This window comes from Ictidomys tridecemlineatus, chromosome 11, assembly GCF_052094955.1.
Source record: "Ictidomys tridecemlineatus isolate mIctTri1 chromosome 11, mIctTri1.hap1, whole genome shotgun sequence".
Lineage (NCBI taxonomy): Eukaryota > Metazoa > Chordata > Mammalia > Rodentia > Sciuridae > Ictidomys > Ictidomys tridecemlineatus.
Window position 1 is genome coordinate 9,806,946 of NC_135487.1, and position 26,839 is coordinate 9,833,784.

Below are 26,839 nucleotides of genomic sequence, written 5' to 3' on the forward strand. Positions count from 1 at the left end.
AGCCCCGGAGGGACCTTGCCTTCCACAGAACCACAGGTGCGACCCCCGCCCCCAGCCAGCAGCTTACAGCGGCCCCACCTGGGCCCCGGGTGTCACGCTCATGAGCTGGCTTCCCAGTCGATCCCCTTCAGGTTCATTCAGAAAAATGGAGCTTGGAAAACACCCAGCTTTTTACATCAGCCTGGATCCTGTTCCCAGGAGGCTCACTCCCCAGCTCCCGCCCATCTGCAGGCGGCAGCATTAGGACGACCTTTAGTCCCCCGGGGGCCTGACCCTGTTTTACAGGTGGGAGGACTGAGGCTCTGTGGGGCCATGTGACCAGGCCAAGCCACGTGGGCTTTTGAAGATGCTGAGGCTACAGGTCCTGGTTCTGTCCGGCCTCTTCCAAGGTCTTGCATCTGGTTACCCAAAAATCATGCATCTTTTTTCTTTTTTTAAAAATATATATATGTGTTTTTAGTTGCGGATGCACCTTTATTTATTTTTGTGTGGTGCTGGGAATCGAACCCTCACACATACTAGGCAAGCACTCCACCTCTGAGCCATGACCCAACCCCAAAATCATGCCTCTTTATTTGCAAAATAAATGTCCCTGGGGACAGGATTAGAGGCCCGCAGGTCCATCCTGGCCGGCACCACTCGGCCTCCTATGGGGACCGGGCTCCCGGGGAGCCCTGCAGGCTCAGCCAGGGAGGGGCAGGACGCAGCCCAGGGTCTGTGGGAGGCAGGGACAGCACAGGCACAGGCTGCTGAGAACCAGGGCCCTTGTCTGCCTGGGAAGTTCCCAGGATTGCAACATGTGAGACAGCTGCACACGCCCTGTCCCAGAGCACCGCCGAGGGGGGACTTGGGGACTCTCCACAAGTCCAGCTGGGGAGGTTCTCACGATAGGCCAGGCGGCCAGGCCCGGGATGGACACAGGGTGACCGTGGTGATGAGGTCACGTTGGAAACAGGCCTCCATCCTCCAAATGCCATCGTGTCCCCAGCCAACCTTGTCCCCTGCGGCCCCTCCCTCTGCCTTCTCCCATCCTGCCCTGGCAGCCGGGGAGGACCCCCCCACCCAGCCTCCCCTCCGGGACCCTCACGGTCTGGACAAATCCTGCTCTGTGAATTCTGGCCGCCCCGACCCCGTCCGGTCCCCTTGTTTTCACCTCAGTTACCAGCGGGGACTGAGACCTGGTTTTATTTCCCTGGGCCTCAGTTTTCTTGTCTGTGAAACAGGTTAATGTCAGCCCCTGCCTCGCGGATGGGTGTGAGGTTTGAAGGGAGCAGAGCACCCGGAACCCTGTGCAGAGGCTCCATGAAAGTCCCTGCTGCGTGCGCCTGCCCCCCGCCCCCTGCCAGGGATCTCCGTCCTGGAGGTGGGGGTCCCGGTCTTGAAAGCACTTTGAGTCACTTACTGCCCTCAGTCAGCTCATGACCAGTGGGACCAGCAAAGAGATGGAGATAAAAACGGCCCTGAGGGTCCTAGTGGGTCTCCTCCTAATTCAGCGATATTCCTAGGCAGTCACTTGAGCACCAGGGGTTTCTCAGGGACAGTTCTTTAGCCCAGCTGTTGAGCTCCACACTCGGGCAGTCTTTTTGGCACCCTCTCTGCAGGGCAGGGCTCTGTCTGCTGCCTGCCTGCTGGTGGCATCCGCGCATCAGATCTGAAGAAGAACAGGTTGGAGCTGGGCGCGGTGGTGCACGCCTGCAGGCCCAGAGGCTCCGGAGGCTGAGGCAGGAGGATCGTGAGTTCAAAGCCAGCCTCAGCAAAAGTGAGGTGCTCGGCCGCTCGGCGAGACCCCGTCTCTAAATAAAACACCAAAAGGGGCTGGGGAGTGGCTCAGCGGTCGAGGGCCCCTGGGTTCAATTCTTGCTACCCCAAAACAAGAAGCTGCCCTCTCCCATGGTGGTCAGGAGGGGCCTGGCCTGCCTCATGCCCACCTCTGCTGATCTCCACGCAGAGCAGCCTCCTGGGAACATCCCGAAGTACCTGAGGGTGGGGAAACCGAGACAGAGGTGACGTGCGGCGGTGACCGCAGAGCCAGGGTTTGGCTGGGCCCCAGCTATTCTGTGACAGCCAGAGAAAGGCCAGTTCCTCCCTGTCGCCTCGATGCTCACCATCTGGGAGCCAGGCCTTCCACGCAGGCTGTCAGGCAGGGCAGCAGGGGGCAGCTGTCCGTGGCCCGGCTACATGGACACCTGGCTTTGCTGTGGACTTGGCAGCAGGGTAGTGGTCCAGCTCCCCCTCTCAAGGACACCTACTGTCCCCAAAGTGCCCTGGCCAACAGGTCAGAGCCCGCTTGGGGCAGCTGCTCCTGCTGCTGGCTTTGCCTGAGGGCTGGCTGGCTGGGGACTGGCCCCAGGGGAGCCTGGGCCACGCAGAGGCTTTGCCTTCAGTACAGACAGCTGGGGGGGGGTCGGCCTGTCTGCGCCTCAGCAGCTGTGACCGCCTCTTACCGATGGGAAGCCCAGACCCGGTGAGGGAGACCACCTCCCAGGGCAGATATTTTCTCATTTATTCGTTTAGTCCTTCATTCACTGAAAAAAAAAAATACTGAGCATCTCCCAGGGACGCGCCCCAGTCTCCCAGCTACTCGGTGGAACATTCGAACCCGGCACTTCCCCACAGCAGAGCTGGGCTGGCCTCCTGCCAGGGCCTCCCCACTTCTCTGTCTGTCCAGGGTCCAGCCCCCTCTGCGTCCAGGGTCCAGGAGTGCTCCACCCCGGTGGTGACCTGCCCCGCCCTCTCTGGCTCCCCCACCCCCAGGAGAGCGAGGACGCGGTCAAGGCCCTGGCCAAGGAGAAGGACCTGCTGGAGCGAGAGAAGTGGGAGCTGCGGCGCCAGGCCAAGGAGGCCACGGACCACGCCGCCGCCCTGCGCTCCCAGCTGGACCTCAAGGACAACCGGATGAAGGAGCTGGAGGCCGAGCTGGCCATGGTGAGTCCTGCCACCTGGGGCGGGTGTTGCAGGGGGGAGTGATGGACCCGCAGCCCAGGCCAGTGGAGTGGCCTTGGCAGAGGGAGGGGCCCAGGGCCGCAGCCCCTAGAGCTTCCCCCAGGACCACCTGGCCCAGGGGGCGGGGCTGCCTTCCAGGGGGCGGGGCTGCCTTCCAGGGGGCGGGGCTGCCTTCCAGGGGGCGGGGCTGCCTTCCAGGGGGCGGGGCTGCCTTCCAGGGGGCGGGCTGCCTTCCAGGGGGCGGGCTGCCTTCCAGGGGGCGGGGCTGCCTTCCAGGGGGCGGGGCTTGGAAGACTCTTCCTTACCCCTGGCCACTGCTAGAAACAGTATCTTTTTGTTATTTTTCTTGGTTCAAAATGAATATTTCGGGGCTGGGGTTGTGGCTCAGCAGTAGAGCGCTCGCCTCGCACGGGCGGGACCTGGGTTCGAGCCTCAGCACCACATAAAAATAAAGTCATTTTATTTGTCCATCTACACCTAAAAAATGAATATTTAAAAAATATATATATATTTAGTTTATGTATTATTTATGATATGAATATAAAATAATATATATATTTATTTATAAGATACAAATATAAAACATTTAAGTTTCTATACTTTATAAATAAATATAAAACATTTCATATTTCATACATACACAAAACACGGATACTCGTAAGTAGCTCCGGGGCAGGGCATACATCAAAACCGTCCCTCATCCCGGGGCGGCAGGTTGGCACATGGTGTTGGTCTGTGACCGTCTTATGTGTGTGCAACAAAATCATCTTGGGTCATCAAGGGGAAAAAAATTTTTTTTCTAATCCAAAACAAACTCTTTAAATAATGCCGAAAATTTTGTGGTTTGAGAAGGTGCCCAGGGCATGGGGTCTGGGGGCAGAGTGGCCAGGCTGGCCGTGGCGCCCAGGCCCGAGCCCTGCCCTCCGTGCTGCCTGCCCCTGAGCACTACCTGGGCTTGGGGGCCTTCCCGTTGCTGGGCCAGGTGGGGGTCCTGCCCTCCCTGCCTTCCCCACCAGGTGGCTGGGTACATCCTCAGAGCACGGGGCCAGAAGGGCCTTTGAAAGCCACCAGGGCTGCTGGTGGCCAGGTGCAGGCTGTCGGGGGCTCCTGGGAGGGGGCCACAGGACTCTCTAACAGCCACGTCCTCCTGCTGAGTGCCAGCACCAGCTGGGGTGAGGTCATAGCTGTGGGTTCTGGGCTCCGGTCTGCCCCTGTTGCTCCTAGCTGTGTGACCTTGGCAGGCTTCCTTACCTCTCTGAGCCTCACTATCATCAGCATAAGTAGAGATAACATGGGGCGCTGGTGAGGATGTCAGTGGGATAACGGAAGGCAACCAGCTTAGGGTCCTGGTTGGGTGATGGTTTCCTATAAGTCATTTGCTTCAGGATGAGGCAATACAGGCCGCACAGGCTCCTGGCACCTCCCCTGGGTCTCCTTGTCCAGTGCTGACCCCTAGTGGTGAGGGGCATGCAGGCCAGGAAGAAGCTGCGGGAAGAAGGTGCAAGTGACGCCCTGTTCTCCCAGGTCCTGCCCTGCCCTGCAGGGGGACAGCAGAGGTGTGGCTTGTGGCCTTGGCACCTCAGGCACCCAGGAGGCTGCACCCTGGGTCTTTGTGGGCTGGAAGGCAGCTCAGGGGCTCCCTGGGCCCAGCCACTCCCTGGCAGGGCCCCAGGCTCTTGCCGCCTCCCGTAGGCACCTCCCTCTCTGGCCCTGCGGCTCAGCAGGGGTTTGTTGTAACCAGGCCCCCAGGGGGAGGGGGAGGGCCTTCACCTGAGCCACAGGGCCCCCAGGGGGAGGGGGAGGGCCTTCACCTGAGCCACAGGGCCAGGTGTTGCTGGGGCATGTCCCCCCCCTGCAGGGCCCCCTGTCACTCACCACCTGCAGCCTCACAGCCAGGGCGCCTGCTCAGGCCCAGCCCCCAGCAGACCCGGGTTGCAAGCTCCAAGCAGCTCAGGCTGGCCAAGCCCCGGGGTGTCCTGGAAGTCGGGATCCCGGGAAGGTGGGGGGTGTGCTCAGAAGTCGGCAAAGCCCAGGCCGCCTCGGGGCTGGGGAGCCCTTCCGGGCCCGGTGTCCAGATGCCCCATCTTGGTCTCTTTGGCACCTTGGCTGGGATGCTGATGTGGGAGCTGGTCAAGAAGCAGCAGGCAGCCCTGGGAGGGCAGGAAGACAAACGTCACTTCATGCCAGCAGGCCCAGGGGGGACAGACTCCAAATGCTGAGCCCAGATCCACAGATTCTCACGACACTTGGAGGTGATCTGCCTCCTCTTGGACCCAGCCTGTCACTGGGCTTTTCCCTCTTTTTGAAAACGTTCCCACTCTGCGGCTGCAGGCCAGTGCAGGTCCCTAACATGAAGCCTGCTCACAGAAGCAGAGAAGAGGGACAGTCCTCACAGGCACCTGTGGCATTTCCGGGGGAGCAGCCAGATCCCAGGGCAGCTGTGTCCAGTCCAGGAGGCAGGGCCCAGGTCCACAGGGCCTCCCCGGGCTTTGGTGGTGCCTTAGTGTTTCTCTGATCTCGTTTCACACCGGGCCTGGCTTGGCCACCAGGCGCTGTCCTGGGTGATTCCATAAGTGGCCCTGAGGCGCTGCCACGGAGCTGGGTAGACAGAGTCCCCCTGCCCCGGGCACTGAGGCTGCCGGGAAGCAGGGCACTGGGAGGGGCGGGGCCTCATCTCCTCGGGGGTGCCCAGGCCAGTGTGTCCAGGCCTCGGCCTTCACACGTCCTGGAGCGGGGAGAAGCCAGAGGTGTGTGCTTCTCCCTCCTCCGGAGCCCGGGTCACAGAGAACTCGCCCCCCACCTGCCCGGTGCCCCAAAGCCGGGAGCAGCTCTTGTGTCCCATGACGGCTCCGGGCAGGGCCTCCCACCGCCCTGTTGACACTCAGGCCAGGTGGCTGTGTGGTGAGGTGTCCCCTGTGCTGCAGGATGTTGAGCGCCACCCCGTCTCCACCCACCACATGCCACACTTGGTCTGGAGACCAAAAAATTCTCCAGACATTGCCAATTGCCCCCCAGAGAGTGAAATCACCCAAGTTGAGAATCGGCCTCCCACAGAGTCAGATGTTGTTCCCAGAATCAAGCATCCGTGACGGCTGAGCCTGCGGTTCAGGCCTGATAGAGGCCCAGCTTCAGGCCTGTCCTTTTCCAGCTGTGTGACCTTGGGCAAGAGACGAACCTCTCTGAGCCCCATTCCCTCCTGTATGAAATGGAAGCCATACAGACCTTCCTCCCAGGCTTTGTGCAGAGACCCAGATGCTGGGTGCATCGGGGCAGGCACTGGAGACGCTCAGTCGACCGGAGCCGTCATTCCCTGAGCTCGTCCATCCTGACACCCCGGGGCTGAGCCAGGGGTTCCTCATCGTCACTGTGGACCACCCCTTCCTACCTCTCCGTGCCTCAGTTTCCTCACCTGTCAAAACGACCTTCGCCACAGGCCGGGGGAAGGCGGGCGGCTGAGCTTCGCGCCCCAGCACTCAGCTCTGAGGCCACCGCCTGTCCCTCAAGCTCCACCCCCAGACCCTGGCCACTGCCTCCCTGGCCTTCCCAGCAGCCCTCTGCGGGGCCAGTTCCCGGCCTTGGCCTCATCCTGAGGGTCCACCGTCCCCCCGGGTAGAATCGTCCATTGTGGCACAAGGGCGCGGGGCCGTTCTGCAGCCCGGCCGCGCCCTTGTGCCACAAGGTGGGCAGTGGACATGGGGTGGCCTCTGCCCGCAGACCCTCCGGCCTGCCCTGCCAGCTGCGTGGTCGTCCCCATCCGGGAAGGACGTGGGTGATCCCGACGTCACCTCCGTGCTGCTCGCTGTTGACCGGGACAGGGGTCAGACAGTGTCCCTGGCCTGGTGTGAATGACCCTTCTCCTTCCTCCTCGGGAGGCAGAAGGGTCGAGCCCCAGCGTGGGGACAGAGAGCTTCCCCTGGCGACCGAGTGGGGGGCCGTGTTTCTCCACCACCAAGATGGGGCACGGGCAGCCAGGGGCCCTCCTGGATCCCACTGCTGGAGTGGACGGGCGGGGCAGGCCAGGTGGCCAGAGGTCAGTCCAGATGAGGACGTGCGTCCGTGCGGGCGGAACGCCTGCCCGTTCCCTCCCCAGAGAATTTGAGGTCGCCCCCCATAGAGCCCCACGCACCTTGCCGTGGGAGGTGACAGATCTCGGGCTGTCCCAGAGGCGCCCTCCTGGGGAGTCCCTCAATCCACGCGCTCTGGGGCCATGTTGAGGGCTCCACGGCCTGTGATCCAGGGGACCTGCCCACAGGTGGAGTGGCCAGCCCCCCGCGGTCCTGCAGGGGAGGAGGTGCCGGCCATGGGTGACCCCTGTGCAGAGCCGGTGGCAGGGGACTTTGGGGGTGCTGAGGGGATGGAAGCCCCATTGTCTTACACTGGCCAGCCCTGGGGGACAGGAGGTGGGCGTGTCCTGGACCCCTTGCTCTCCGCCTGCTGGCCACCCTCTGCTCTTGGTGGGCACTCAGGGGCCCCAGAGGGAGCTCACAGTGAGGGTCCCGTGGCGCAGGTGCTCAACACAGGCTGGTGACACCCTGGTTCAGAGGCTCCTGGCTGTCAGCCTGGTGGTGGTGACAGCGGGCAGCGGCCCCAGGGTCCCACCGTCCTGTCTCCCACTCTCTCTCCAGGCCAAGCAGTCCTTAGCCACGCTGACCAAGGACGTCCCCAAGCGGCATTCACTCGCCATGCCGGGCGAGACGGTGCTCAACGGCAACCAGGAGTGGGTGGTGCAGGCGGACCTCCCGCTGACCGCGGCCATCCGCCAGAGCCAGCAGACTCTCTACCACTCACACCCGCCCCACCCTGCGGACCGGCAAGGTGAGTCCTGCCCGGCGGCCCAGCCTGGCTCCCAGGGGCTTCCCAGTAGGCCACCATACCCAGTGGGTGGGACAGTCTCTGATCACAACCTGGGACGATGGCGGGCCGAGATCCCTTGGCTCTGGACACTCAAAAGGCCAAGAGGTGGACTGCAGGCATAGCTGGATCCAGAGGTTCAAGCAAAAGCCGACTCTGGCCCTTTCTTTCCATCTGGGGGCCCTGCCCACTTGCACTTAGTCTCATTATTAGAGCTCCTCTTCCTGCAAAGTGGCAAAACACAAAATGAGTAGCTTGTTGTTAAGTGTTTCGCTCTTTGCTCTTCCAGCCGACTTTAAATCCCAGATCTCAGAAGTAGCCCAATCGCCATCAGGCTGTCAGGCTGGTCCTAATTTTTAGCCCGTCTGAACCGTCACACTCCCAGTTAGATGAGTCCCTCCCTGGGTCGCTGCGTGTGAGGGCAAACGGTGTGACTGTTCAAGGCGCCAGAGCTCAGGCGTCCGAGAAAGAGAGACTCTTCTCCCTGTAGCCACATCCAGCTCCAAAGAAAGAGTCTGGTTGGCGGCCAGGGCCACACGCCCAGCCCTGAGCCCTTCCCTGTGTGTGGGGACACAGATCCCTGCCGGCTGGCCTGGTCACACAGGCGTCCTCTGACGGAGGCCGCAGAGCTCCCTGGTTGACAGCTCAGCCACTCACAGGGCCAGCGGGAAGGCCAGGGGCAGGCTCAGACACAGCAGGGGCCTGGCATTGGGCAGCGACTCTGCCCACTGCCCGTGGGGGAGGCTGTGCCTCGTCACCCTCCCATGGCGTGCCTGTAAGAGCCTGTCTCCATGCTCTGTCCCTCTTGAGCAGCTGCCCTTATGTGACAGGCACAGGCTGGGAAAGACAGCTGCTGGCAGCGGGGACCCTCGGGGACTCCCTGTGCAGTGGGCAGGGTGCGCCCTGGAGGCTGTGGGCAGCGCCGGCCTCTGGAGCTGGTGGGAGTGACGTGGCTCGGCCCCCCGGGGGCTGGTGGTTGGTGGGGGAGGCGCCGTGGGCCCTGCGTCCTACCGTGAGGGCAGGTGAGTCCCCGGTTGAGGGGCACAGGCTCGGGGTTCACTGTGGGGTTCAAATCCTGTTCCCTGCTGCTTCCCGGGGACCTGACCGTGACCTTGGCCAGGTCCTCGGCTTCCACATGGAAGGGGTGTCGGGTCCGTGGTGCACAGTGTGTGTCCACGTCTGCACCCACTGGGTTGTCGTGAAGGTGGGACATATGACAATCCTGGAAGGGGCCTGGGGAGCTAGGAGCTGCTGTCCTCGGCAGGGACATTGTCGTCATCATGAGTGACAGGTGACGCGCAGGACTTTTCACGCACCTCCAGCACCCGTCTCCCTGCTAATCTGTGAAGGGGTCCCTGGGGGCAGGGACTGTCTTCAGGAAGGGCAGCGCATAGTAGGCACCTGTGTTAACAGGAAACCCTCCCCCAGTGCTGCCCCTGCAGACAGGAGAGCAGGCTGCTGGGGTCCTGGGAGGGCTTCCCGGCTGTAGCTTCTGATGGGCCTTTCATGCCTCCACTGTTTATTGAGCACCTACTGTGTGCCAGGTCATGAGTGACAGGTGACGCGCAGGACTTTTCACGCACCTCCAGCACCCGTCTCCCTGCTAATCTGTGAAGGGGTCCCTGGGGGCAGGGACTGTCTTCAGGAAGGGCAGCGCATAGTAGGCACCTGTGTTAACAGGAAACCCTCCCCCAGTGCTGCCCCTGCAGACAGGAGAGCAGGCTGCTGGGGTCCTGGGAGGGCTTCCCGGCTGTAGCTTCTGATGGGCCTTTCATGCCTCCACTGTTTATTGAGCACCTACTGTGTGCCAGGCACCGTGAGCTCTAGGATTGAATGAGGATGAGCGACCCAGGTGCCTGCGCTCTGGGAGCCCACACTGTCCGTGTGAAGACCCCAGCCCCTAGAATGCTTGCAGATTGGAATCGGCATCCAGACAGGGGTGTCAGGGGAAAGACGCTGCAGGGGAAGTGACGACTGGGGACTCCTGTGGTTGCTGTCAGGACACTGACAGGCAACGGGATCTGCAGAGGCTGGGGCAGGAGGCAGACAGGGAGTCGCAGGCCAGGCTGGAAGAGCATGATTGGAACACAGTAACCGTGAAAGGGAAGCCACTGAGCCCAGGCTGCCGGGGGACAGGGTCTCCCCACATGATGCTCAGAGACCAGAGGGGAGATGCCTGTGGCTCTGGCTGCAGGAAGAGGAGTGGAGGCAGGGAGGCCCAGGGGGAGGCCGGAGCCCAGAGAGGCGGTGGTTCCTCTGGGGTGGGAGGGAAGTGGGGGGGGGCTGTTCCGGGCCCTGGTCGTGATGTGTGGGGGTGGGGGAGAGGACTTGGTGGGGGCCTCGGGTCCAGGACTGGGGTGTGGGGTGGAGCAGCCATTGGGGTGGTACTGGGTCTGGGACGGTCCAGGAGAGACTTGCTGGCGGCTGTGGGAGAGGGAGGAGCCCGGCGAGACCCCACCTTCCTGGCCTCGGCGCCCACTCACAGCTGCCCTCCTTTCCAGCGGTCAGGGTGAGCCCCTGCCACTCGCGGCAGCCTTCCGTCATCTCGGACGCGTCGGCGGCGGAAGGTGACCGGTCGTCCACGCCCAGCGACATCAACTCCCCGCGACACCGGACGCACTCCCTCTGCAACGTAAGGCCAGCCGCCGGGGGGACCGGGGCGCCTGGGCCCTGCCCGCGCGGGAGGGGCGGGGACAGCGCTGTTTCCTCTCGTCCCCGCAGGGAGCTCTGCGGCGCGCGGTGGTGGATGTGGGGAGACAGAAGGAGGCCCGTTGGCTCCTGGTGTCCGGGAGGGTGAGGAAAACCCCGAGGAAGGCAGGCCGGGTCGCAGGGTCTGCGCAGCTGCATTCCTCGCGGTGGGCCGTCGGGGTAGGCCCGCGGGGGCCAGGGCTTCCCTCCCAGGTCTTGCTCTGCAGAACCCCGGCTCCCCTGAGCACCATCCTTCATCCAGGAATGGAGCCAGACTATTTAGGTGCTTTTGTTTTTGAACCTCTCATAGTTTGAGCATGTATTGCCTCTGGAGGGGGATCCTGGGCCCAAGTCCCTAACCATCTCTTGATGGTGGGGCAGGCATATGGGCTCTGGGATGGTCTGCTCTCTGTGACTATAACAAAATACCCGAGGCTGGGTTACTTATAAAGAAAAGAGGTTGATTTGGCTCACAGTTTTGGAGGCTTGAAAATCCACATAGCTTGGGGCCAGCTTTGGCAAGGAGCCCCCCTCCGGCTCCTCCATCTGTATCACATCATGGCGGATGGCATCGTGGGCAGGAGCGCATGCAAGAGGGAGACCAGGGTCTCGGGGTCATGAGGCAGGAAGCCATAGCAGGGAGGGGACAGTCTTGCTCAGACAGACAGACTCTCACTAGGCTCCACCTCTTAAAGGTGCCACAACCTCACGCATGGCCACACTGGGGACCAAGCTTCTGACAGGTGAACCCTGGAGGGCACACTTGAACCACAGCCCGGCCCAGCACTTTCCCGAGCCTGAAGGAGTGGACGGAGGGGTCTGCCATCTTAGGATGTCCAGAAGCCACACTGGGGCCCTAACACGTCGCAGGGGGTCAGGGTGCGGAGACCCCTGGGGATTTTGGTTCCTTCACACGTCTGTGACCCAGAAAGCCCCCTCCCTGTCCCGAAGACGGAGACCGTGGGGAGAAGTCTCCAGATGCACAGGAAGCCTTCTTCAAAACCTGCTTTGTTAACCCACAAAACACAAGGAGGAGAGGAGGCGGGCACGTCGGGCAACAGACGAGGCGCTGCCCGCTGACGGTGGGACGGTCCCCTGGGGCTGGAGCTTGGCCCGAGAGGCCATCGAGCTCAGAAGCAAGCGCAGGCGGTGTGGTTGGAAGTCCTTTATGGCAACCAGTGACTTCCCCCCGTGAGCGTGGTCCTGGTGGACGGAGGCTGCCCGTCCACAACAGCAATGAAAAGCACGTTCAGAAACAGCAGGAGCTGAAACGAAGCTGGCTGGGCCTGGAGACGGGGCCGGGGCAGCACGTGCGGCAGGGCGTGGGGCTGGGATGTGTTCTCCTCTTGTCCCCAGAAAAGAATCCTGGTGACAAAGGCTGTCTTGAGTGACAGAACCAAGGCAAAGACAGCAGGCACTCGGGGCCCTGTGACGTCCATCTCTGGCCCCTGGGCTGCCAGGCCTGGAGCCAGAGCCCCGTCCTCACACACAGGTCCACCCCGTAGCATCTGTCACCTCCTGCATGACAGCACCTTCCCACGGTGGACCCGGGGGGACTGGACAGCAGAAGCACTGCGGGACGTCCCCTCCCCGAGGGCTCTCTGAGGCCTCCTGACACGCCGTGGACGCAGACAGGACCAAGGAGCGCCTCGTCCTCTCACACTCTGGCCACTGACTTAGAGCAGAGGCAGGGACTCGACACCGAGAGCCTGGAGGAGGCTGATGGACGCTGGCCCAAGTGACACTCGCTTGTTCCTTCGTGGGCCTCATGGCCGAAGTCAAGACCCGCGTAGTGACGTGGCCGGGCACATGATCTGCTGGCCCAGCAGGGCAGCGAGGGTCTGCGATGCGGCAGAGGCTTTCGCACATCCAGACTGTGACAAGTCCCCTCCCCCCCCACATACACCTGGAGCGAGGCTGGTGACAGTGGAAATGTCCCCCTGCCCTTCCCTAGGAACAAGGAGGAGCTCAGACCCATGGGTAGAGCTCAGGGGCCCAGGCTCGGGGCCAGGTGTGCGGTTGCCCCCCCGGGAGCCCTGGACCAGGGGGACTCAGACCGTCCCTGGTAGGAGGTGTAGCTCTGCCGGTCATCGGGCCCGTGACGCTGGACTGTCGGGGCCTTTCCTTGATTCTGTAGACTGGGCCAAGTCCCGCCCACCCCTCTGCAAAATAACAGATTCCTGTCTGGGGGAAGCTGGCAGCGACCTAGTCTCCCGAGTCGGTGTCTGTCCCCCGATTCTTCGTTATCACGCCTTTCCTACAACAGTAGGTTTCTCTATGAAAACCACCCAGTAGGACCAACCTCCGGTTCAAACACAGTGGACCAGCCAGGCCGGGGACATAGATGCCCTTGAGGGGCTGATTTGCTGGTCAGAGGGTGCTGGGGGTGGAGGAGGCCAGAGTTGGGGAGCACAGAGGGTCTCCGGCCAGGACCTCTGCCCAGTCCACAACTTGGTGAACGCTGGGCCCCGTAGTGAGCCATCTGGGAACGTCAGCTTCAGGAGGTGGGGGCAGGCACCCCACTCCAGAGGCAAGGTGGCCCCTGGGGTGGCTTCTTCCACGGAAGGCCCCACGGGCCACCTGTGCCCCCGTGTGTCATCTGAACCTGCCAGTTCATCCTCCTCTTCTCCTTTGGCTGCAGGGCGACAGTCCCGGCCCAGTTCAGAAGAACCTGCACAACCCTATTGTACAGGTAGGCGTGGCTTCCCGGCACCGCGTGCCCCACATCCCCTCCTGACCTCACCCCTCCCTCCCCGGGCTGCCCATCGTCCCTGTGGCCATTCTGGGGCTTCCAAAACGGAGTCACTCTGAGTCTCACGAGGGCCGGCACCTGGACCGCCTCTGCTGTGCCCCCCCCCCCCAGACCTTCAGACCTACTATGCACCCAGCGTCCCTGTGTCCTGCTGCCCTGGCCAGCACCTTCCCCTGGGTTTGGGGGCCCTGTGCTGCTAGAAACTTGATCCATTTTTAGTGTCAACGTGTCATCAGAGGGGAACAGGCTACAAGGAAAATGGTCTGAATTTGGGGGTCAGCAGGGGCCTCCAGGTCACCTCTCTGGTCCTGTGGCCCCCGTGTGCTGGTCTTTGCCCATCTGCACTGGGGTCCTCTAGGGAAAGCGGTTCAAATGCAGGTTCCTTGGCGGGAGGCGGGGTCTGGACCCCAAGGCGCTCTGAAGTGTTCTGGGAGCCCGGTCCCCACCGGCCTGTTTGTGGACGTGCCACCACACGTCTTTGCCCTTGGCCGTCTGCAGACCTCCTGCTGACCCACCCCCTGCCCTGCAGTCCCCGCTAGGAGGGTCGCCACCCCTGTGGCCATCCCCACATCAGAGACAGGAAACTGGGCTCAGAGGGGCTGGGTGCCCCCCAGGGTTCCAAAGGGAGGGACAAATTAGGACCCGCCTTTAGCCCAGCCCCTCCCTGTTCCCAGCGGCCAGTCCTGCTTCCTGTCCAGGGCTCTTGGGTGCCGGTGGCTGCCTGGCCCACTCCGGGGCAGGTTTGCTCCGCGTCTCCCAGAACCTCCCGCCCCCTTCCACGTACACAGGGGGCCCCGGGCACAGCAGCTCTGGCTCCCAGGCCCCCGGACTGACCTGGGCAGGGGCCCAGCTTTCCACGCCTGGGGGCCGTGGGCAGATTTAATTTAAAGAACAAAACAACCAACCGTCCTCGCTTTAGGGGTGCCCTGGAGACCATCCTGGGTGGGTCATATTGTCCCCAGGAGGTTCCAAAAGGCCCGAGCTTGCTCAGTGGGTGACGCGCCGGCACTGTCCTTCTGGTCCCCAAGCCCAGCTTCTGACCTGCCCTTGTCCAGTCCCTGCCCCCGACCCTGCCCGCTGGCCTGAGCAGTGCCCACGGGCTAAGCTTCTCTCTGCTCTTCTCCCCCGTCCCCCAGTCACTAGAGGATCTTGAAGACCAAAAACGGAAAAAGAAGAAAGAGAAGATGGGATTCGGCTCCATCTCGCGCGTCTTCGCCCGAGGGAAGCAGCGGAAGTCCCTCGACCCCGGCCTCTTTGATGGTACCGCCCCTGATTATTACATAGAGGAGGACGCGGACTGGTGATGCCCGCCGGGCGCCGGGCTGTCTGTGCGTGTGGACGTGCGGGCGGGGGGTGCGCCGCGGGCGCAGTGCGCAGCGCGGGGCTGCGTGCGGCCGGGCCTCCCGCGCCTCTGTAATTGATGTACATACCGCAAACCGTGTGTGACCCTGTCAACTGTCGTCTCCGGAGCGAGGCCGTCGTGTTTGTTAATCTGTTTTTGTTGTTTTTTTTTTTTTCCATGTTGGTTTGTTCTTTCGTTTTATTTTTTTCCCTTCGGTTCGTGGGTTTCCCTCCCTTTCTCCTCCGCTCCTTTTTAATGAAACTTGAAAACTTGAAGGATTGCTATGTATTTGTAAATAACACGACTATTGTGCACTCCGTGCTTGTACATGTCGCTGTCCTAACCACCGCTCCGGAGCCCGTCTCCCCGAGGGTGTGGTCTGTGTCCTTGTCCCCTCCCCTGACCCCCGTGTCCATGTGCAGGACCAGACCCTGTCCTCGGGGTGCGCCCAAGTCACTTTAGCCACAGAATGCCATCGTCGTCAGGGTAAGGTCGCTCTCCGTCAAGGCTCACCAGCCCGCCGGCCAGGGCGCCTTGGCCAGGGGCTCGGGGGGTCCAGCGGGCCCTTTTTAATGGCCTGCCTGTTTTTAAATTGCGTTGCGTTTCTTTCTTTATGGAAAAAAAAGAAAAAGAAGAGGAAATGGTTTCGTTTAATTTATTTGCACAAATGCAGAAGACAGAATATTCTATCTAAATTATTACGTAAATGTTGGGGTGTATATTTTTCCACGGGGCGGGGCGGGCGGGGGTCTCTGTGACTTGTCTGTTCTCTGTTCATGCTGCTGCCAAGCCGCCAGCCGGTCCAGGTAGGGTGTAGGTGGCTGGACCCAGGACCACCCGGTTCCAGCTTGCTATTCCTCCTCTGTCTCCCCCCTCTCCTGGCTGCATGCAGGGCCTGGGCCGCCTCCCACCTCCTCCTCAGCCTCCCCTCTGTGTGTATCTGAGTACAGAACCTGGCCTCCGTGAGCTGTCACGATCCCCTTCTCTTGGGCCTGTCTTTTGAGAGAGGGTGAAGCCACAGACAGACAGCCCGGGGCTCGTCCCCAGGGTCAACCAAAGGGACCCTGGGCCTGCGTGGGTTCCCCGCGGGGCCCCTGCAGCACCTGCTCCTCCCAGGCTGTCTCTCACCCTGACTTTATAGACCAGGCAGGTGGAGGGCGGAGGGGACCCTTGTCCTCAGGGAGGGCTATCGGGGACATGGTGTCCAGCCCTGAGCCCTCTGCCCTGCCCTTTCCTGTTGGTCCCTGCAGCCACACTTAGGATCTCTGGGGATTCCTAAGACTCAGTCTCCGGCTTGCCTGACCCCCCCTCCCAGGAGTGGAGGGCTGGCAGGAGCACCCACCTGTCTGGGGACTAGCACTGGCCACAGCGAGGTGTCACCAGCCAAGGGGACCCCGCTGTGGGTTCCAACAGGGGGGGCGGGGAAGATGGGCGCTTGCAGCCAGGCCCACCCCGCGCTGGAAGTCCACCTCTCCTCTCCCTTGCCCTGGCCCCTGGCCCTCCACCTTCATGACTAACAGCTCGGTCACTGTGCAGACCACGTCGTGGCGCTTCTGCTAACAGTCACGTCTCGGCTCTTAGAAAGCGGCAGGGAGGGTCTCAAATGCTGGAGCGTCTGGAATGGACGGGGCATTTTGTCCAGAGTCTCTAAAACCAACCAACCAGCCCCCAGTGAGCTTCCCCTTGCCCTCCGACCCCGGCCAGGCGTGGGGAGAGGTGGGCACCGTGCCTCTGGGCTCTGGCTGCCCTCGTGGGCTAAGCTGTTGACCGAGCCCAGTGGGCGGGAGAGCGGCTGGAGCCGGCGTCATAGAGATTTTAGAGGATATTTCCCCATGATTATTTTTTGTTATTGTTGATTTTTACGGCTTTTCCCCTTTACTTACGAGAACATCAGATTGCGAACTCCTGGTAATGATTTAGTAGTTCCTTTTCATTTCAGTTTTTTGTAAATTAGGAGATAATTCTAAGAGTTACTAAGGATGATTTATTCAAGAGAACTACGTCAAATAGCAAATGAGTTATGGGCTCCATTAGATGAAAACCAGCTTTCCCGTGGGAAAGGTTCTCCAAGGCATGGATGCAAGTATAAAATATTAAAAAAAAACCTAAATAAAGCTTATTTTAAAATATGATGGAATTCTATGTTATTTGAGTGCTTCGCTGTTGCTCCGGGTGGGAGGCTGTGCCCCGCTGGGGAGGCCCGACCCAGCACAACCTTCTCCTGGGAACTCCAGGGCTGGGTCCCCGCGGGGGACGGGGAGGGGCCGAGGAAAGCTGGCTGGACTCTGGGCCCGCGGACGGGCCGAGCCGGGGTGGCCTCCCAGAGACACCTTGCCTTGCCGCCCGCCTGTAACTTGGAGGAGCGGTGGGCACCCAGGCCGCCCCGTGGTCCTGAGCAGCACCTCCGAGCCCAGCACCCTCAGCTTTCATCTGCTTCCTCCCATCCCGGGCCCAGAGACGGAGCCTTCCGGAGGCCCAGAGGGGGGCCTGCGACCCTGGGGCATGTTACTTGCTGCGGGCCCCAGTGGGCCTCTGCCCCATCCCAGGTCCCCCCTCCCTGGGGACAGAGAGTAGCTTCAGGACAAGTGAGAGGCCACGGGACTTCCAGAGTGCACCCGGCTTTCTGAGCCCCATGAGGTCCCCAGGTCTCCCCCCTGAGACCCACTGTGTGTCAGGAAGGGGCCACCTGATAACCCAGACCCTGACCACAGCCACGCCCCCAACCTCCGCCTCCCACCTGGGAAAAAACTTCTCCCGCAATAAGACCCATGGGCGTTAGCGCCTGCCCTCCGGCTGGGAGAAAGTGCCAGCTATCTAAGACACAAGCTATGACTTCCCACTTTATGAGGCCTCAGGTGGTCACCCCAGACAGAGTTGGCATGCGAGGATTAAACTTGTTTAATCCTGAAACTTACCCACCGACTCCCAGTGGGAAACACAGCGGGAAACTTTGGCCCAGAGAGGAACGGCTTGGCCAGGGCCCTGGGTTCCAACCTGCAATCCCGGGACTCTCAGAGCAGGGCCTCCCGACTCCTCCCGATCTCAGTAGCTGTACTCAAAAGCCGCTGTACCTCCCTTATGCGTCTTTTTTGTCAGTTCTGGCGATCAAACCCAGGGCCTTGTGCCTGCTCAGGAAGGCTACCCCTGGGCTATGTCCCATCTCCAAAGAGATCTTGCTGTAAACAGTCCAGCTCGCAGTGACGTCTGTTAGTCAGGAACTAGAGTAGGGCTGTCAAGAGCATCCAGGCCAGTGTCCAGCTGCCCAGCTTGTGCACTGCAGTACTCTAGAAGGTTCCATTCTCCAGACTACTGTGTGAATGGTGCCCTGAGTTGCGCAGTGTGTGGCCTGCAGGGCTGTCCCCGGTGCTTCTTCCGAGGGCTCTCCCACCTGTGCCAGCAGACTCCAACCTGTGTGACCAACAACAGTAACAACCATAATGATATCTAACACTTATTAAGCGTTTCCCATAGGCCAGGCTCTGTGCTGTGCATCCTCCCTGATTAACTCAGTTAACCCTCCCACAGGCCTGTTAATCAGTGAGAAAAGCCCACCCTGCCCTGCCCTCCTCTCCCTGGCCAGATGGCCGCAGCATGGTGACGCCATGTGCCTGCACCAGAGCTGTGGTCCTGAGGGCGCAGGCCCTCCCACCCCTCACCACCCGCCGCCCGGTGAGCTTGTGGCCAGGAGCTGCTCCTGTTTTCTCAGCCCCAAAGAGGAAGAGAGTAGAGTAAATAGTAGGTTTGCAAACTGTGTTCCGTGGAACCCCAAGGGGTTCCCTTGGAATGTCCTCAGTGTTGCCGTGGCTCACGCTGCAGACCACCTCCAGCCGGAAGGAAGCCCCACGCTGGACTCTGCGTAGGAGTCCAGTTGAAGGGTCCCCTGATAGACCCTTCAAAAAAGAGAAAAAGGAGGTTTGAGAACCACCGTAGATGGGTAGTTGTCCCCTGGCCCCTCCTGGGGTTTGGGGACAGAGACTCCCGGCCCCTCCACACCCACTGACTCAGGGGTCCCGGGCTGAGGCCTGGGGTCTGACTGTACCCCTGCCGTCAGCAGGCCTGAGGCCAGACTGTGCAGGCTACGGCGCCATGTCTCACGGGGCCAGGGCAGAGTGGGCCACACCGTGGGGACAGCCCTGTGTGACTTTTAAAATACCTGTGAGTCCTCTCTGGGAAACTTTCACTTTAACAAATCAGACACCCCCCACACTCCTGGGACAAAGGGCCCTGAAGCCGTGTCAGCTGGGAGTGAGTGAGCCCCAACGTGCCCTGGTCCCCCACCTCCCCAAGACTCCCTGGGGCGCCTATTCCCAGATTCACTTTGTAAAAGGTCAGACCCGACCTAGAGGTTTGCAGGGTAGAAGTTATAAAGTCACGGCTGTCACCTGTGAAGTGTCACTTTGCAGAAAATGTGAGGGTGTCTGTTTAGGGTGGCAGCGGGGTGTGGAGATTTCAGGCCAAAGCCACACTCGCATGGTATCCTAAGGCCCAATTCCCAAGAGCAGGGCCAATATGCAGCCCTCTGCCCTGGTGGCCCTGCCCGCTGTCCCCCACAGCCACGGAGGCCCCCCCTCGCCCCCGTGAGCACTCATCTTTAGGCAACAGCAGCAGCAGCTGAGCCCCTGCCCACTCTTCCTGGGCACAGCGGGACTTCCGCTCAGCAGCAGGTGCCCCGGGGAGCCTTGCCACACTGCCAGGCAGAGTCGGAGCCCAGGAAGTGCCCTGCTGGCCCGACACCTCCCTGAATTTCAGGGTTGGGAAACCCCTGGTTGCTTTCTAGAGTGTCGCCCGTAAGTGCCCGTTCCTTGCATGAGGAAGGGAGCCCGTGAAGTTGCACGCCACGCCCCCAGAATCTTCCAGGCTACAAGGATGTGCCTCATGCGATCCTTGGGGACCCATCCAGGGACCCTTGCAGCCCAGCAGCGGGTTCCAGGCCACGCCCACGCTGTCCCTCCCAGCTCTGACCCTGCATGCGATTTCCAGCAAGTTCTGCGACCCGTAAGCCTTGGTGTCCTTGGCTGTCAATGGGTCAGTAGCACCTCCCCTCACAGAGACTCAAATGTGAAGGCTCCATGAGCTTCAGAGACCGGAAAGGGCCGCCCTGTGACCTGTGGTCCCGTGGCTTGTGACATGGTTTAACGGGATGTTTCGGGGAATAGTTGGAAGCAGCTTGATGATGTACCTTGAACCTGCAGTGACTCATGGAAGACTTGTCCCTGGGGGAATCGGGGCCTTGGGTTGTGTGAGCCTCAGGTCCCTCCCACGGCCGTGCCAGGGCTGCGAGCCCTGTGCCTGGTCCCAGCTCAGCTCTGGGGTTGCTGTGGAGGAGAACCGGGCTGCTCTGCCTTGGAACAGGGAGTTTGAGACCTATGACCTGAAACCTCTGTCCCTCTAGAATCCAGGTAGAAGAGGGCTCCCTGCTGTGGTTACCTGGGGACCTATGGATCGAGGGAGGCAGCCACGTGCCAGGGCCTGAAGCAGAACCCCGCCCCCAGCCCCCGGGAGTGGAGTCCTTATGAGGAGATGTGCCCAAGGCCAAGGCCAGACCAGGCGGGCAGTGCTGAGGCCTGCCCCTCTCCCCTCCCAACAACACAGAGGAACAGACCAAGCACAGAGAGGTGACTCCTTGTCCAAGGTCACACAGCCAGGAAGAGGCAACACCAGGCTCACCCCCGCTGTCTGGAGACCAACCACGGTCCCAAGTTGCCCTCAGGGCCAGCACGTCCACAGAGAGCTCCAGAGAGTCTCTCCAGCAGGACGGGACACCAGCCTTAAGCAGGCAACTCTGTGGGGCTCCGTTTCTCAACCCCAAAGAGGAAGAGAGTGGAGTCGTTAGGAAGTTTGCAAACTGGGTTCCGTGGAACCCCAAGGGGACCTTCACTGTGGCCACGGCTGCTACTGCAGGCCACCTCCAGCCAGAAGCCCCCCGCTTCTCGGTTACACCTGGACTTCTGTCGGGGAGTCCAGTTGAAGGGTCTCGTGATAGACCCTTCAAAAAGGAGAAACAGGGGGTTGGAGAAGCACCGTAGATGGGTGGCTGTCAAACCTGTCCCCGCCTGGGGCTTGGGGACAGAGACTCCCGTCCCCCCACACCTGCTGACTCAGGAGGTCCCAGGCTGAGGCCTGGCGTCTGGTATAACAGACGTCCCTAGCAGGACTCAGTGACAGGGGGTGACATGGGGCAGAGGCCAAGGGGGCAGCACTGAGTCCCTGAGATGCAGTGTCAACCTGCCAAGGCCACCATAAGGAAGCCACCTTCTTGGGACAGCCCAGGGTCCTGCAGGGGGAGGAAATCCCAGGGCCCCCCCCACACAGCTGCCGCCAGGGGCCTCTCCAGGCCTGCAGAGCAGAGAGCAAAGGGGGGTGCAATGCATCGCCACTCAAGCCAGCCTCAGAAGACCACAGCACCTCCTGTCCCTGTCCCTAGAGGTCAGAGTCACAGAGTCACAGAGAGGGTCCCCGACTTCCCTGGAGGTGCACAGCCGGGAGGTGGGGGCCAGGTGTCAAGGCTGGGTGAAGTCAGAGTTCTGTGTGTGACATCTGTCACCTCAGACTCCTGAAGTGTGGCCCACCTTCTGCTGAGCATCAGGTGGACCTGCTGGCCTTGGTCAGGAGCCTATGGTACCCCGTGGACACTGGACAGTGAGCCCGAAGTTGGAAGTAAGCCTGCCTGGACCATGATTGGGGGGCACTGGGGCTTGGTCACTCTGTTCTAGGCCCCTGACGAGGCTGGTCTTCCCACCCCTGAAGCCCGGGGAGCGGATCTGGCCCCTCCTGGCCTCCAGGGCCCTCGTCACTCTCTAGAAGCTCTGAGCTGCCTAATCGCTTGTCCTGGGACAGTTCGGAGATGGCAGTCACACCCAGGTTGGCCTCGTGCCTGCACAGGGACAGCTTCCTTCCTTGTTAGGAGGCTGATGTCCCTGGGGTGGCGTGGAGCCCAAGGTCTGGGCCAGGGAGCAGAGCAGGCAGCCCTGACAGCTGTCACCGTAGGGGCCAGAGCCACAGAGATGGGGAGGAGAGTGTAGGAAGCCAGGGGACACTGAGGGTGTGTCCCCAGGTGGAGGGTCGGAGATAACAGGCCGGATCAGGGGCTGCAGCTGGGCTGTGCGAGTCCAGCCAGGTCCCTGTCTCTTCCTGCAGGGAGCGCCCAGCCGCTCGGGCAGCTGAGTGGGCAGAACTGATGGAAACCAGCCCGCTGCAGAGAGGGGCTGGGGTGCCGGGGTTCCACCCTGAGGCAGTGCCAAGGGACATGTGACCCTCAGCCTTCACTCCAACCTCCGTTTCCCCCTCTTTAGAATTAAGGTAAACCCTTGGCTGTTGCAGAGATGAAATCCCAAACGGAGAGAGGTGTCAAGGACATCTAGCCGCGTGCCCAGGGCTGCGGGAGACGGAGAGAGGAGGCCTGGGCTGGTGGGCAAAGCCAGGCTCCACACACTGAGGGGCTCTCCTGAGTGCACTTCCCTCCTCTGTCACTTGGGTCTTCCGGGGCCTTGAGTCAGCCTCGCAGGGAGGACACAGGGAGCTCAGGCCTGCAGCTGTCCATCACCAGGCCAGGGTGAGGCTCAGGGGGCCTGGTGGTGAGGCTCAGGAGGCCTGGTGGTGAGGCCCAGGAGGCCTGGCGGTATGCCCTGGGATTACCTTGAACCTGTGCAGTGCCAGGCAAGCTCTGACAGGCCCCAGGACAGAGTGCACAGTGAAGGACCGTCCCCCACCAGCTCTCCCCTGTGCCACACGCTGGCACTGAGGTGCCTCCTGTCAACTGTGCTTCAAACGCAGCGGCGGCAGACAGGCGGGTCAGTGGAGGGGTCCGTGGGGACCCTGGGAAAGAAGGGCACCCCCGTTCAGTCCCAGCAAGCAGGCCCAGGCTAGGGGGCCAGCCTGGCGTGTCCAGAGCTCCTGGATTTTCAAGAAGCCCAAATTGCAATGGGCTGTATCTGATTCTTTCATATTAACAACTGATGTGCCTTGGAGAGGGGGGGAAACCCCACGGCTGGGTTGTCAGGACTCACGGCTCCGCCGCCCCATCTGGATTGTCCCCGAGGGTTGCTGGGTGCTGCCAGCCCAGCTCCCCCCTGCTCTCCCACAGGCGCTCACCTGGGCCAAGCACCTCCTTTCCGGTCCCTCACCCTCGGCTCCCGGGTGCTGGGCAGCAAGGGGCCTGCCCTTGTCTCTGAGCCCAGATTGGAGGCATCCAACGTGAGGGCCATCGCGGGGCCACCGCAGGTCAGCGTTCACATTACAGAGCAGGAGCAGGGCTTAAAAATGAGACTCAGCTGTTGGCTCTGAAAGTGCAGACGGGGTTCCCCTGCCACCTCCCAGGGGCAGGAGAGCTGACCTTGGTGGGCTGCTGGGCAGAGCTGGTCTGAGCACTGAGGGCAGGGCAGGGCACCAGTGTCCCTGAGAAGGACGGGCACCCCCCACGTTCACTGGCCCCTGGTGAGTGGAGGCCAGGGAGCTGCTGCACAGCTCAGTGCACAGGACAGTCCCCGCAGCAGAGAACGACCCAGCCCCACTGTCAGAGTGCAGCGGCAGGGACAGCTTGCCACCGGCAGAGAGGACAGGACAGGTGGCGTGGCAGGCCGCCCAGGGGTGCAGGAGGCACAGCCGGGAGAAGATGGACCCGCTCCCTGCCCTGCCGCCCTGCTCCCTTCCTTTAGCCAACCCCAGGCAGCAGGTGCCCGGGCCACTCATGCAGCTGCCCATCTCCTCCCCACCCAGGGACAGCCACTGGGGTGTGATTATGCCACAGAAACCGGCAATAAATGCCACAGACTCGTGCACTTTGTAAAACACTGGCTCAGGCTCTTGCTAGTACTAGAGATGATGGGGGTAGGGTGAAAACAGGCCCAGCTGCTACCCCCATGGGCTGGACAGCGGGTGGGAGAGACAGATGTTCAAGTAAGGATCCGACTGGGAGAGGCGCTGTGCATAGCGGTTCTTGAATGAATGAGCTGGTGGGAGCATGAGTATGTGTGTGCGCGGGCGCCCCGTGTGTGTGTGTGTGTGTGTGTGTGTGTGTGTGTGTGTGTGTGTGTTGGGGGCGGGGCCACCGACTCTAGTGACCAGGAGAGGGCTCCCTGGAGCAGAGCTGGAGGACTGTAAGCAGCAGCCTCCATGCAGGCCGAGAAGTGGGGTGGATTGGAGCCGGGTGTCGGGACCACCGGGAAATGCAGGACCCCAGGGTGCCAGGCCACGGGAGAGACCCGGGAAGGTGGGCAGGGCTGGGCACACAGGGCCTGAGGAGGAGCTGGGACGTCACCAGGGTTGAGCGAGGAGGTCCCCAGGCCGGGGCGCTTTGCTTTGTGTCTCAATGACCTTGGGCCCGAGGAGGACGGAATGGGAGGGAGGGTGAGGCAGGTGTCAGAGGTGGCGATGACTCCAGGCGGGAGTCCAGGGACAGGAGGAGACTCCCAGGGAGGGGATTCAGCCAGGAGCCTTGGACCCCTCGCCCGGCCTCACCACCCCTTGGCCTCAGCGGCAGCAGGGCCAGGTGCTTGGCCACCATTGGAGGTCTAGCCCCGGGGACAGTGGCCGATCAGACAGGCACTGGACACATCTGCCACCTCCCTCCAGGGAAGCCTGTTTCTCTGCCACCCCGACCCGGGCACACAGAATGTCACTTGTGACTGATGCTTTTCTGCCAAGCTCCAGGGGGCTCCACTTCTAGTCCCAAATGTTAACCCCAGAGAAGTAGGAGCCAAGTCAGTGGAGCTGAGGGCACCAGAGGGAGCTGTGGGAGCCCTGGCGTGGGTCACAGCTGGGGAAAGGCTCAAAATTCATATATATAAACTAATGTTTGGCACCGGGGCTGGAACCTAGGGGCGCCTCACGGTGGGCACATCCCAGCCCCCTATATATACATATATATATATTTTTTTTTTTTTTGAGACAAGGTCTCCTCAGGTTGCTTAGGGCCTCCCTGAGTTGCGAAGGAAGGAAGGAAGGAAGGAAGGAAGGAAGGAAGGAAGGAAGGAAGGAAGGAAGGAAGGAAGGAAGGAAGGGAGGGAGGGAGGGAGGGAGGGAGGGAGGGAGGGAACGCCTTGTTGTCCCTGTGGGCTGGACAGCGAGGGGGAGAGACAGATGTTTAAGTTAGGATCCACAGGTGTGGCCAGTGGTGCTCAGAGGTCACAGGCATGGGGACAAGGGTGCAGCATGCCACCTCCCAGGGCTGGGCCACCAGCAGTGGGGCTGACCCCCGCTCTACGGGCAGGTGAAGGAGCCAGCAGGTCCCTCCCCCCTAAGCTCCCCTGCAGGTGACGTCCTGGTCCTACGACCACTCAGGGACGCCAACTGTGCTCGTCCTGCCCACGACAGATGGGCCAAACACCCTCGAGAGCACCCTCCAGTCCTAGGATCTGCACATGCCCCGTGGGGTCCCCAAACTTCCCATGACCCTGGTAAAGTGGAGTGGGGGAGGCTCCAGGCTCAGAGTAACCCCCTGCTCCCTTGACTGGATCCTGGGCCAGGCCTCTGGGCCAAGGCTGACTTCATTCAGATGCAGATGTCAAGCTGGGGGGGGTGAGAAGGCACTGTCCTGGGGCAAAGGAGGAGGAAAGGGGGTGAAGCAGAGGTTTCTCAAAGCCTCTGCCAGGTGCCCAGGTCTGGCGCTTGGGCATCACGCTGCGTCCGCTCTGTCAGCCCAGGGCTCACCGCCACCAGAGCCGCCATCCTGCTGCCGTGCCCTTCACGACAGCTGACCTGTCAGAGGCCCCGGTGGCTTAGTGAGAGTGGCCTGGGTGTCCCCGATTGTGGAATTTGTGCTCAGATGCTTGGGCTTTGGGGAGATTGTCCTAAAACACAGGCAGACATAGAGAACCCCAAGACACAGGTGGGCACCCATGTCTACATCAACTCTATCTGTCCCTATTCTAGGCCTTTGGATCACGTAAATTCTGTCTCTGTCTCTCCGTCTCTCGTCAGTCTGTCTGTCTGTTCAAATCTCACTCTGACCCACAAGAAGGCTTCTAGCTCTGCAGCTCAGCAGGCAGGGCCAACAGCAATTTCCCAGGCTCAGAGAGCAAGTCCCCACTCCTCCTCACCATCCCATCTCTTGCCAGGGTGAGCAATCCTGGCCAGCATCTCCATGACAAAGCACTGAGTGTCACCATGTGCCAGTTTGAGTAATAAAAACATAAACAGGCCTGTCTTCTGACCTAAGGGACTCACACTGGGGCAGGGTATCTTCCCATGGCAGCAGAGCAGCAGAATGTGCAGAGTGTGTGTGGGGGCCAGACAGTGCCTGTGGCAAGAGGATGGCCACTTGGGGCAGGGTGAGGAAGGCACACACCAAACTTTTTAGAACTATAAAATATAGTTGATAGCATTTAAAAAAATAAATAAATACATGCTTGGATGAATGAGTTAAAACAGTGGACTAAATAGCTGAAGAGAGAATTTATAAAATGGAAAACAGACCTAAGGAAATTACATACCAAGAATGTGATGTAGAGAGATGAAGGAGAAACTATGAAGGAGAAATTTAAGCTGTCCAGTCAAATACAAAAGCCACTAGCCACATGTTGCTTTCTACATTTATATTTGAATTGATTAAAATTAAATAAAAGTAAAAATCAGTTCCTCTGTTGCACAGTCACATCACTGATGCTCACAGCCATGCGTGACTAGCAACTGTCAGGTCAGATAGGGAAGATCAAGTCACATTTCCATCATCACAGAAAGCTCTGATGGGCAACACTAGGCTACAAAGTAGCAAAGACAGAATTTTAAAATCCATCTAATGTTTAATTGTATCCCAAAGGGGAGCACAGAAAAAAAAATGGAGAAGAGGTAATATTTTAAGAGACAATGGTTGAGCCGGGCACAGTGTGCACACTTGTAATCTGAGCAACTTGGGAGGCTGAGGCAGGAAGATCGTGAGTTCAAAACCAGCCTCAGGGACTTAGCGAGGCCCTGTCTCAAAATAAAACATAAAAAGGGCTGGTGATGTGGCTTAGTGGCTAAGTGTCCCTGGGTTCAATCCCTGGTACTGAGAGAGAGAGAGAGAGAGAGAGAGAGAGAGAGAGAGAGAGAGAGAATATCCCAATAATGAACACATAGATGCAGACAGAATTGATAAAAAGAAATTCACATCTAGCCTCACTGTCAGGATACTGGAACACCAAAGACAAAGAGAAAATCTTAAGGGTAGCCAACGAGAGTGCAGCAGTGAGATGGGCTTCTCTTTAGCAAGAGGAAGACAGGGGACTGTGGAGCAGCACCGTCCAAGTGCTATAAGACAGTAACTGTCAACTCCAAATGGAGTCCCC

The 26,839-nt window shown here is 60.6% G+C and overlaps 1 protein-coding gene and 1 long non-coding RNA gene across 12 annotated transcripts in view; one reads left to right on the forward strand and one right to left on the reverse strand.

Annotated features, from left to right (window-relative positions):
- Kazn (kazrin, periplakin interacting protein) overlaps positions 1–26,839 on the forward strand; it is an 892,501-nt gene that overhangs the window by 842,909 nt on the left and 22,753 nt on the right. For 4 of the 5 annotated variants that reach the window (XM_078025325.1, XM_078025324.1, XM_078025326.1 and 1 more), the window contains 5 exons: positions 2,755–2,925; positions 7,569–7,758; positions 10,296–10,426; positions 13,124–13,174; positions 14,371–14,494. In XM_078025325.1, coding sequence (XP_077881451.1) covers positions 2,755–2,925; positions 7,569–7,758; positions 10,296–10,426; positions 13,124–13,174; positions 14,371–14,494 — 667 coding nt within the window. Of the gene's footprint in view, positions 1–2,754; positions 2,926–7,568; positions 7,759–10,295; positions 10,427–13,123; positions 13,175–14,370; positions 16,709–26,839 lie in introns of those variants that run through there. The other variant, XM_078025327.1, reaches the window with a different exon arrangement.
- LOC144367883 (uncharacterized) lies at positions 450–6,448 on the reverse strand. 7 transcript variants are annotated; one of them, XR_013427452.1, is made up of 5 exons: positions 6,353–6,448; positions 4,195–6,100; positions 2,106–2,525; positions 1,929–1,977; positions 450–1,651 (listed from the first exon to the last, which is right to left on the reverse strand). It is a non-coding gene; the product is annotated as an uncharacterized LOC144367883 (long non-coding RNA). The 7 variants fall into 7 exon arrangements; XR_013427447.1 differs by having other exon boundaries at positions 450–1,793; XR_013427448.1 differs by having other exon boundaries at positions 450–2,525; positions 4,195–5,093; positions 5,343–6,100.